This window comes from Haemaphysalis longicornis, unplaced genomic scaffold (genome assembly GCF_048455015.1).
Source record: "Haemaphysalis longicornis isolate Haplotype H1 unplaced genomic scaffold, Haemaphysalis longicornis Haplotype H1 scaffold_1, whole genome shotgun sequence".
In the NCBI taxonomy this organism is placed as follows: domain Eukaryota; kingdom Metazoa; phylum Arthropoda; class Arachnida; order Ixodida; family Ixodidae; genus Haemaphysalis; species Haemaphysalis longicornis.
This window is the reverse complement of record NW_027526203.1, coordinates 410624962-410636902: the sequence shown is the minus strand read 5'-3', so window position 1 is coordinate 410636902 and position 11941 is coordinate 410624962. Positions and strand designations below refer to the sequence as shown.

The 11941-nt window shown below is 50.1% G+C and overlaps 1 protein-coding gene across 1 annotated transcript in view; it reads left to right on the top strand.

The window, feature by feature from the left end:
- The first annotated feature begins 217 nt into the window (after positions 1-217).
- The window catches only part of LOC144155490 (aquaporin AQPAe.a-like), a 29251-nt gene continuing 17527 nt past the window's right edge, over positions 218-11941 (top strand). The window contains exon 1 of the mRNA XM_077686964.1: positions 218-1195. Within this exon, the coding sequence (XP_077543090.1) occupies positions 617-1195 (579 nt within the window). The 5' untranslated portion in view covers positions 218-616. The remainder of the gene's footprint in view (positions 1196-11941) is intronic.

Here is an 11941-nt window from a genome sequence, read left to right as displayed (position 1 = left end):
GAGAAAATGGAGGGCGCACACCTTCCCATTGACTGGCCGCTGCGCCGCTTACGGAAAAAACGATTAGCATTCTCGCCGGCCGTTTCAGATCAATTCTGGCCTGTCCTCTTCCTCCTCGGTCGAGTGTCTCGGCTCTCCCCGCGTGACGCTGCCGCCAAGGTCACGTGACGCCACCCGAGGAGGAGGAGGAGGGACGGCGTCCTCCTGCGTATCCATTCCTGCTCCTCCCGGCGATGGGAGAGCAGGAGCAAATACAAAAAAGAAGCGCAAGAGATAGGGCAACCGCTAAAAGTTGACTCGCAAGCTCCGACTTTATCAAAGCTGTCTGGGAAATCGTCCGTTCGCTATCGGATCTGCACCGGTGTCGTTTACGCGCGCAGAATCTCACCGTCAAGTGTTCTCCAAGACGAGTAGCGGCTTCTCGAGCGCCTCGACCGGAGCGTTTGCCGAGCTCTAGCTGTCCCCGTGGAGCCAAGGGCACGTGAAAAAAAGTATCTCAGGTACTGTTCGTGCGGCCTTATCCCACCGAAAAAAGCCGAGAGACAGCCCCGCCGTTTCGATTTGGAGGCATTTGAGGGGGAAGTCCGTTCTTCAGGCACCGGCAGCGAGTGAGGCGATGGGTCGCGTACGCCAGTTCCGCTCCTTTTGCGGCATCGACGAGGTGTCGGCCACCAGCAGCCTGTGGAAGTCCATGGTGGCCGAGTACGTGGGCACGGCAGTCATCGTGCTCATCGGCTGCGGGTCCTGCATCAACTGGGGCTCGCCCGAGAAGCCCCAGGGGGAAGCCACCATGGTGCAGATCGCCATCGGCTTCGGCATCACCGTGGCCACCATGGTGCAGGCGCTGGGACACGTCAGCGGTGCCCACCTGAACCCGGCCGTCACCATGGGCATGCTGTTCGTGGGACGCGTGTCGCTGCTGCGGAGTTTCTTCTACATCGTCAGCCAACTCATCGGCGGCATCACGGGCGCCGCCCTCCTGCGCGCCGTGACCCCGGAGGCCCGACACGGGGCCCTGGGCGGCACCGGGCTCGCCGATGGGGTCACGCCGCTCATGGGCCTCGGCGTCGAGACCAGCATCACCTTCATCCTGGTGCTCACCGTGTTCGCCGTCTGCGATGCCAACCGCCTCGACGTCCAGGGCTCGGCGCCGCTGGCCATCGGGCTGTCCGTCACAACCTGCCACGTGTTCGCGGTAAGCAAACTGCCCGAACACTGCGGCTGAAATCCGCGCTTTCATTAATACCACCGCTGCAGCGAGACTGTGAGCGACGCCCTGCACGCGTGAAACCTGGGATGATCCCGTTTCCGTTTGAAAAACGGGGCTGTCGGTACCCAGGTTATTGATCTGCTGCTCCTGCTGAAGCCACAGCAGTCGTTGCAATGGCTGTCATTGTAACCACTGCTGCAGCAACTGTGGAACTGAGCTACGCAGCTGATTCATAAGCGGGAACGGTGGACTAACTTTACTGTAGAGGCAGCGAAACCTCATTATTACAAATTCACTAATATAAAATCGTGAGTTACATTACACCGTCATTGCTGCGTTCATTTGAACTTACTGATTTCCGCAAAAAAAAAAAAATTCTTTATTAAGTTTCAGTTATAGAGATTTCACTCCACTAAACGAATCCTTCACATTCAAGTTTCGTCGAGTGGCGGACTGTTCCGGAAATCTGCTTTTCCATTATGCGCCTGAGCGACAATCGCTGGGTATGGGAAAGAGAATTTAAGGAATGACGCTAACACATGATCGTACTGAAAAACGTGATCGGTGCTCTTGCATCTCGCGATAAAGACATCATATTTCCAATAAGGGAGTCGCAGCGCTGAGCACATTTCACAAGTGATATGGATATACTGGGTCTTGTCGTAGCCCCTTTGTCCGCGCTATGATTGGTAACTGCAGAGTCGCTCAATACTTTGAGGGGCTCTGGTAATTGCAATGAGGGAGACTCACGGCTATAGCCCAGACCCGCTCCTGTGATACCACCAGAAAGGCAGTCGTCAAAATGCCCTTCGAGGGGGAGGGGGGAGTTACTGTTTCGTTCACTTAAGGGCAATTGTTACAAGCAGAGCAAGGTGCGTTTATGTTAGAGATCTAAGTGCGGTATACCACAGAGTACCACAGGTGAAGGACAAGCAAGGTTCATCCATGCTTCGTGCACCACATCCTCAATGCACCCACGCGAGATTTTATCTCGGTACAATCTATGCAACATCGGGGGCCCTTTACTATCGCGGCACATTACAAGTCGCAATAAAAGTGAATGGGCCCTACTGAAAACAGGTCACGTTTATCGATAAAGTCTTGTTAACCACGTAACATTAGGCGCACTTCCTGGATTTAGCGTGCGTGCGGAGTGGCTTAAAAAAAACCCTTGCACTTTGTGTATACATATACTCGTGTATGTAGTGAATAGAGAAAGACTTACTACAGCGGGTCATCAAGCCTCCTCAGTTTTTACGCAAAAAATAATAACCAAAAAAGACGTTATCTGAGTCGGCAATTTGTACTGCCCACTTTACAAGCTGATCGCAATTTATGGTCGGTACGTGACAAGCAAGCAAACCCACGAGAAGAATGTTCCTGGGGCGTAATTGATGGTAACCACAAGAAAGAGCCTTACGGACGCGGGGAGCCAGAGTTCCATCGCTCTGCAGCGTCACCTTTGTCCTTCGTGTACTTTCTCTAGCGAAGCAACAGGCGCAAGTAACTATCCCCGCCCTTGCAAATGCACGCTGCCTTGGCATCCGAGCCAACTGCGAAGCCCTGTACAGCCTGCTGTGCTATTTCACGGCAGGCCTAATAGATTCAGTTTTGCGCGCGAAGGAGCACTCCAGGTGCCTCCCTCACTCACTCCCGCTGGTGTCATAACTGAGAAAATATTCGTGGCCTCGTACCATTTTTTTATCGCTTTTCTTGTTTTATTTTGCTGTTATATCATATATATACACGAGACACAAGCACTTGGATACCTGACGAAGACATTCTCGTCGAAACGCTGGTATAGCGGGCTGAGGTTATAGACCCTTCTCCAAAGTCTTGTCTCGTGTTTGTTCGCCGTCTTCCAAGTTTCATCGTTCTCCCCCGTCGCATGAAACACGTACACATAAGGACGGAATAAAATGGAGGGTAATTCAATCGCTCCTGTGTCGATTGGTGCAGCATCGGAAGCGTTAGCGCATGGTTGGTGGTTTGAATTTTACCGGGAGCATAAATCAGAATGTCTCTTTTAAGGAACTGGATGACCCGCCTGTCTACTTCAGGAGCGGTATCATGAACTCATTCCTCATTTGGTAAGGATGTGAAGGTAACAATCAGTCTCCCAGATAGGAAAAAAAGATTCTCGAATGCCTGGAAGCTATGCCAAACAGCCGCCCCGTTAGAGGAACTTCATTGCAAAATAACTCGAGTATTTAAGCTGTACACTTCGTTGACTGATTCTAGAAGTAGAAGCAGCTATGTTAGAAAATATTTCGAAGATTGGCGGAAGGATTCAATGATTGAAAAATAAAAGCGTAGCCCTAGGAGGAAGGTGGGGGGGGGGGGGGGCTGCAAACAAAAGTGCATCTATAAGCTTGTAGTGAGGAAGACGGCGATTTACACGGCGCTCCTACAGTCTTTCCTTGTTTCCCAAGTTCGTTAAAATTTTGCGCTCCTCTGGGTTATGTGAAAATATCTCGCCCAATGCAAGGTTGTTCTATGAATGCAGTTTGTCTTTCTGAACCGGGTCTGTACCACCGCACTTCAGTTCCGAGCAAGAAAAGGAACGGCTAAGAATTAAAAAGGGTAAGGGCAGACATTGGTGCTGCAAAAAATTCCAGGAGCTTCAAACGTCATAAATTACAATTATTCCTATGGCGCATTCCTCATTCGTATTCGTCACCGCTATTACCGTCGGAAAAATTTGCCGGAAAATTGCGTCTTGAATAGCGGTTATACCGTATTTCCCCGCGCACAGAGGCGCTGCCATTTTCCTTTCTCTCTCACACCCGCTCTGCGGCAACCTCGCTCCGCGCTTGCTGCTGATGGGGCGAGCGCGACGCTGCTGGGATGGCGCCTGATAGCGGGTGCTGGCAAGGTCTTGGGAGAAACCTAGGGGCTGCCTAGTCCAAGTGAGCGTTCAACCCGGTCGAAACACGTTCGATAACTTGCCCTGGTTTTGCAGTCTAGCGTATTTCCCTTTTTTTACCATTGTTTCATTCCGTTTCGTTTTCCTGCAAAAAGAACTTTTGCCAAGCTTTAGAGAACCCAAACCTGGTAAAATTTACTCTACAATTTAACGTCCTCCTTCGAGAAATAAGCCGAAATAGCGCACAATATTGAGGCCGGCCGGTCTGTCGAAACTAGACTCTGAAAATTACCTCCTATATTTTACCCCCTTATTGAAGGTGCGCCAGCTCTGTTTTCTAAGCTCAGTCACGGCCGCCCCAATGAGACTGCGGGGCCAGAGGGAGATACAGCGGGACACAAAACGCCCAGAATAAGAAGTGAATCGTGGTTGGCATCAGGTCGACCGCGCAACGTCGCCTCATCGCGGGTTCTGCAACGAAGGTTGCGACACACGCGATAACGGAGGTGGCCAGGTTTACACGATGTTCGCTATATCCGCTTGTCCGTGAAGCATTCCGACATTCCACTCTCAGAGGGATCATCTCAATACCTCGCCCGCCCCGATGGGAAAGCCGTACGTACGGCGCCTACTGTCTCGTACCCTCCAAGCGATTAACTAGACTCGCTTTATATCGTGCCCTATATGTTGACGTTTCTTTTCTTTTTTTTTGGCAGTTTTGTCTTAGACACCATAAAAGTCGACTCTGGTTGATGACTCCGGCCTAAAATGTTTTGAATTTATACCATGCAAAGCCGCCCCTCAGGCATTACAAGCTAGATCAGTTGTGGTCTGTTGGTCACTATCAGCATTCCGTTTTTTTTTTTTTGTGTGTGTGTGTGTGTGTGTGTGTGTGTGTGTGTGTGTGTGTGTGTGTGTGTGTGTGTGTGTGTGTGTGTGTGTGTGTGTGTGTGTGTGTGTTGGGAAGGATGCTTGCAGAGGTGGAATACAGCGCTTGCTCTCGCGTTGTCGTTTACCCAACGCAGCGCTAAACGGTTGTTTGTTGAGGTACCACATTGCTAGCATACATGTGCCGCCTTACTATTTTTCAGGGCCAGGGGGGTTAACGCGCCGACGCCCGCCGTAGTAGTGACACACAGACGCACTATAAGGCGGTACCATGATAGTATTTTGCCCTAACATAAACATTACGTAAACCACCCGCACGGGGTGTGTGTGTGTGAGGGTGGGGGTGAAGGGGGGGGGGTGCATATTTTAGTGCCAGATTGAGCGAGACGACCGGTGCCAGCTGCTGGGGCAATGACTGGTGTGTCGCATTTCCCGGGGGCATTTCCCGGCAGCCCATTGCGGCCTTTTTAAAAATGCAGGAGAGTTTGTTGCTGGGCTAGTTGGTGCATTTTTGAGTTTAGAAGAAACCAGCTGGTTTCTTCTAAACTTAAAAATGCAGTATTTTGCGCGCACACCTCTCCGGCTACCAATAACCGAGCACAGACGCTTTGCGTAACGTTAGTCACCTTTCATTTAATTAGTCAGCTAAGGTAGCTACCTAAGTATAGCATATCGCAACGTCCTAGAAAGCTCGCTCGAGTGTCCCTCTTCGTAGGTCGGCGCAAGCCGATATCAGGGGCACACACGCGTCGAGCGGCGCCGGTCAACAGGGCCCCGCTGCTCAAACAGCGCGTGCATCGGCAAGGCAGAGGAAACGCTCGACGCCAGCCGTAACGGGGGCAAACAAGCGCGAGGGGGCCAAGAGGCACGGCGCAGGCCTGTAGGGCAACCTTGTTCGAGAGAAAAGTCCTCAAATATGATCGCCTGCAGGTGATCAACGCACACGAGGCCGGTCGCGGTGCACCACGCGAAATCTGCACGCGTTCGGGGCGACCTGGCGGTGTAGGCGCGCCGAAGTTCTTATGCGACGGCATTAGCGCGCTCTTCACGGCTGTCATGCTGCTGTCATACCGCCTCGCACCTTGACCTCTGCGCCCGCTGTGCCGGCGAAGACCGCCAAAAATCCCTATCGGAACCACGCTAGATATATGCGAGCCGCTGATCTTGCGTGCTTACGTGTCCGGGTGCGCGTAACACGTAAGTTTGTCGCTCCTGGCTTGTTTTGCCGTCTTCCTGCTCGGCCAGCCTGCGTGCCGCCGCCCGTGCTGACAGGGATTTATCGCGCGCAACTGAAGCGTTCCCGGCACAGCGTGGCTGCAGATGGCTGAACCGGTCGGCGAGGCCCTCTCCAACCATTCACCCCGAGCGGAATGTCGGGCTGGCCGCCGGCAGGAGACCATGCGGTCCGCGTGGGTCACCGGTGCTCGCCGCGGGTGTCGCCTCTTCTGGGCGCGAGAGTTCACTCCTTTTTGTGACCCCGTCAGCGGGCGCATTTCGGGCCAGCTGGCTGTCGAGAGGAGCGAGTGCCCGCTGACAAATGGAATCGAAAGCGGCCACTCCTTCCGGGCCCCTTGAGATCTTCTCCGATCGAGATAGCGAAATATCCTCCGTCAAACAGACCAGTGGTGGTACGATAACTCACGAGACATGTATCAAAAGCGTCTCACGGTCGACCCATTCGCCGACTGTCGCGCAGGTATATTGATCAGAAACTAAGGCGTGACTACACGTGCCGCGGAGGAAGTCTCGGCCCAATGGCATAGTCTAGACGCCGTACGGAGCACGGTGGGCTCGTGAGGAGCCTCAATCGCGAACCACGAGAAGTTCCTCGTTGGCCTAAGAAGGAAGGCGGTAGTGGTAGTGGTAACGCCCACAAAGTAGGATGAGAGTTCACTCAAGGAAATGATAGAAGACCATGGCCGTCTAACTTGACAGCGTAAGTAGGCTGTCAAGAGTTCAAGGGTACACTCTTCGGACTTGGCCTGAATGAGGGGGGGGGGGACTCAAATCATTTGAGTTTGCGATAACCACGCGCGCCATAGTGCAAGGCTGTGAAATAATATAAACCATGCGCGTGCATGTGTACATGTGTGGGCGTTTCCAGTTTTGGACCTCATCAGGGAAATAGCCATTGCTCCCCAGAAATGAATCGATTCCTTTGTGCCCACGCCGCACAACGACACTGCCCCCCAACGACGACTCAACCAAAGGAGAAGGGAGGGGGGGGGGTCTACAAGTGTAGCATTGTAATAGCTACAATATCAAATACACCTTAGCAAGTGCAGCCCAGGCTGCCCAGCCCAACAAAACCAGCGCGCGGGGCTCCCATTGTTTTCAGTCTCTGTTTTATACCTCCTCGTGACACCGGATATTGCACATTTACTCCGGATTACTCAGTAATTATTTGTTCCTGAAGGCAACTGTATGCACCATATAGTTTCGCTCAACCGACATAAATATTCTAGCTCATCCTTGGTAAACAAATTGATTCAGATAGCGCAGCATGGGTGCAGTTGGAAGTCTCTGTGTGAACAATGCTTCGTCTACAAGGGTCATATCAATTCGATTATGATGGTGGTGATGATGATGATGATGATGGGGTGATGATGATGATGAGTATGTTGTTGTTCATGATGACGATGATGACGACGACGATTATTATTATGGTAATGATTATGAGGGTAAGCATAAATAGAGGGACTCACGGTGGCAACATGCAACCGTAAGACGCGGCCGTGACCTTGTACACGTCAAACTAAATGCGTGAAATAGCTATTAAACAATTTCATGCGCCTATAAGTGTTTAGTTGCTCCTCATCCTTAATCAAAAGCTCAGTGTCGCAGACCGCTTGTATAGCTGCGATGTGCCAAGAAGATTAAACTTACCGTTGCTTTAATTTGTCTTTATAACTTTATCACCTTTGTGTCAATTGGGCTATCCGCTACAAGGTTGAAGGGAGCAAAATGAGACCGCGCGAGTAAGTCGAGGTTATCGTCTTTTGTCGGTCAGGCCACTAAGCGAGCAGCCTCTGAGACGCGATGAAGTGGCTGCCACTTCAGTTAGACGCTATCTTGTTGTCCCGCTAGATGTCCTGTAGCTTCGACTCGCCGAGTGAATGAAGATATCTGGGTAGATGGCGAGTAGAGTGAACACGTGCAGGCACAGGCGCCAGTTCTTGACGGCGTAGTGAGAGCAAAACGACATCATTTTGTGCCATGTACGTCCGGTACATGACACAAAGGGGAACCCGTCCCCCCGAAGCAATTCTCCCACTACGTTTTCCCTGACGTGGTGAACGTACTGCGGACTCATTCACGCTTAGCACAGACTCTGTGTGTATGCTTGTATATCGTGATGATATATAGTACATGCATCGCAACAAGTACGCCATGGAACTCATTCCACGCATAAGTAAATGTTGCAGCTTTTAGCCAGCCACGTTTTATTTTCCCACTTACGTGCGATAGAAGGACAGTCCGTTACTTGGAATACCGATTGTTTTCAATTTAATGAATGCGTTTTGTTGTGCAACCGGAGAGATACTCGTAACTTATCAGCGCGCAAAAGGCAAGACAAAAAGAGAAGGAATGGAACATAAAAACAGCGCTGCTTCCTTCTCTCCAGCAGTTGCAAGTCTATGTCAATGTAGAGGGCCTTCGTCCTGATTTGGAATTTTGAAATCCTGGGAAAAAAGAAAAATGAAGAAAACCATGGACCCTGGTGGAATCCGAACCCACGATCTTCGGATAAAGCGTCCGATGCTTTGTCAATTAAGCTTCCGGGGCGGCTGTGTTCCACTTCCTTCTCGAGTGTATTTATATGAATGTAAGGGCATCCTACGCTTGAGGGTGGTGTCCGGCAGTGCTCCAACAACTCGGGGTGAGGGGGACCTCCTTTTCGAGCGTCGCCAAAATGTCGGGAGCAGTTGACCTGAGGGTAACACCTTTATACTAACCGTAGCGCCAAAACCGTCAGAACCAAGGCCCTCGCTATGCACGCGGCTTATCAGAATTAAGAATGAGAAGATCATTGAATCTATTCATTCAACGAGTACATTTACAATTGTGATAAGTTTTATAAATGTAACGGATTAACACCGTGCGTCGAGACGGGTCATCACGGCGCCGGAGTCAGTTACGAAATAAATGTGAGAAAGAGGGGGGGGGGGAGAAAAATGTCTCTTTCCAGTCGCGTCGTAAGTGCACTAATCCGGTTGACACGAAGAGACTAAAGATAAGCGAGATACGGTTACGCAATCAAAATAGTCCCTATAGCAATCAAAATAGGCAAAATAGCCCCTAGTTCATTAAGGAGGCACACCACGTCGCTTCGCTCATTCCAGCATTCGATGAATGCGCAAAATATTTGTTTGTGTCCAGCGCGGTTTGGCACAGATGCTTCTTGCACAAATGAATTATACACACGCAAGAAGAGAGAAAAACGAATAACAAGGCTGACAATTATGGTGGAGTTACGTTCCTTCCCCGCGGTGGAACGAATGACCGCATGCTCCATGAGAAGTGGCGCCCATTCCAAGCGCTCGCCATTATTTCTGCTATAAGCGGACGCGCGCTTGGCGATGATCCGCACAAGGATTCGCGCACTGACGCCGCTGCCGGGAAGGGTTGGCGGCCGCTCCTGACCACAGCGGCGGTCACGGACCCAACCTTGCCGGACCGCTTCCTCCTCTTCGCCGATGCGCGCAATCTATCATTGGCTCGCGCACTGCGGTCTTCCTTGCCTCGAGCCTGCTTTGCATTCTCAGTTCCCAGGCCTGAAGGATGGCATCCCTGTGATCACCGCCCCCTCTCTCACGTCTCCCGCTACAGCGCTGCCCGTGATTGCTCGTAACCCCCATTGCCCGGAAGCGGACACGAGGACACGGGGAGGATGTTCTTGATGGCTCTGTGTTGTGGCAATTGATGGGCGCTCGTTCGAGCCGCTCTGATGCTTCCCAGCATGCGTCCCGAACTGAAGACCATTGCCGAAATGAGATTAGTGTCCATCCTCCCCTCTGTTGTTTTGTTTAGTCTCACAGTTATGCATCGTACCCCACTGCCAATTTCGAGGGCACGCATTCGGAGAGCTGCTATTCGTCTTAATCTTTAAGACACGCGCTGTAAGTACGCAAGCTTGCGGACGGAAACACTGGAAGGAGTAAGCAAGAAATGTTGAACGAAGTCTAGTTGATAGCTTTTCTTACCTACTTTTTTAGGTAACCCAACAGCGCAATATATCGATTCGGAATGTTTCCGAATCTTCAGCATTGGACAACAGCTACTGGAACACGAAAGCGCCAACTTTTTTGCGTCAACACAAGGGAAAAGGAAGGGCAGCAATTTATCTTACTGTAATGTATAACATCAGCCCTTCAATGTTCCCAGTTTCCAAATTCGAAATACCAGCTCCGCCTGTTACCTTCTTAAAATCGATTGCTATTAAGCGCGCGAAAAAAAAAAAAAAAAAAAAAAACGCTTGGCCTATGCCCCATTGGAAGACAGCGGATTATATATATACTGACTGAGACTATTTAACATGCTCCGAAATCCAGTAAACACGTGTATTTTTGCTTTCACTTCCTTGAGGATAGGGACCACTGAACCAGCGGGGAATCGAGCACCCGACCTTGCGTTCAGCAGTCCGACACATGGCGTCTGCAGCTACTGCGACAGGTCGAATGAACATATCCACCCCTCCCCCTTATTCCCAGGTTCTGACAATGGGTAGAAAAAAAAAAAAAAGCTACGGTGCTGAGGGGCTTTACAACCATTTCTTTTCTCCCTTATTTTTCGAATTTTAGCAATCGCCGCGCGCCGAGTAGCGCGTGTGTCGAAAGCTTCAGGTCAGTTCAACTCTTACGGAAGGAATAGCAACCACTTGAAGTATGTAGGTTGAAGTATATATAATGCTAGAAGCAAAATTCTCAATTAGGTTCTTTTTTTTTTTTTTCAATAAATGCGGCGAGTTGCTAAATTCTAGAAACTTCGAACCCTCACTATATTCAGGGGGACCAAAATTAAGTATACGGGGATTTTTAAAATTAGGTGCGTAGATTTACGTTAATACTGCCTGTATAGTCAGTTTAAGCGCCCAGTGGGACACAGAATTAGGGGCTGGTTATTGCTGTCGGTGGCTTAATTAATTAAAAATGAATAATTAACTTTTAAGTGGCTACAGTAAGCAGGCATGTTTGTATTTAAAGTTTAGGCGTATTCATGGTTCTACACATTTTCATTTGGCAGAATTCTTCTAGCGCATTCGTACTCCGAGATTAAACTGCGCAGTTTAATTGCCGTTCGTATGATTACGCAAGCAAGATAGTGAAGACCGACACAAAGCTCCTCCCTTTTGTTCTGTGTATCAATAGCGGTTCCGAGTGCTGCAGATTGCGATAATGCCAGCCAGCCAAGACTGAAAGGGTGCCAGTTATCACTTTTGACTATGCCTCCACCCCCTTGTCAAAGTAAACACCGTACACAGCAGGCACGTCACAGAAGGGAGGAGCTTCGCGCCGGTCCTCACTGTCTTGCATGCGTAATCATGGGAACGGCGGCAATTAAACTTCGCCGTTCGATATCTCGGAGTACGGATGCGCTAGAAGAATTCTGGCCAATGAAACTGCATAGAAACACGACTGCGTCTAACTCTTCAATTCAAACATGCCTGGTTACCACAGCCACTGAAAAGTTCATTATTCAAGTTTAGTTAATTAACCCACCGACATCAAAAATTAACACCTCATTCTGTGCTCCTGGGCGCATAATCTCACTGTAGAGATGGTCTTCACGTACATCTAAGTGCCTGTTTTAAAGAACACCTGTCGACTTAACTTTCATCACCCTGTATCTTACGTCAGGTTGTAAGATGGATCGAAACACGTGCTAGCTAAAAAAGTACTTTAAACATCATCGATTAGGAAGTTTGAATACAATGAAACTGTACGTGAAGATGTTTTTATGCAATTTCTATAATTCAC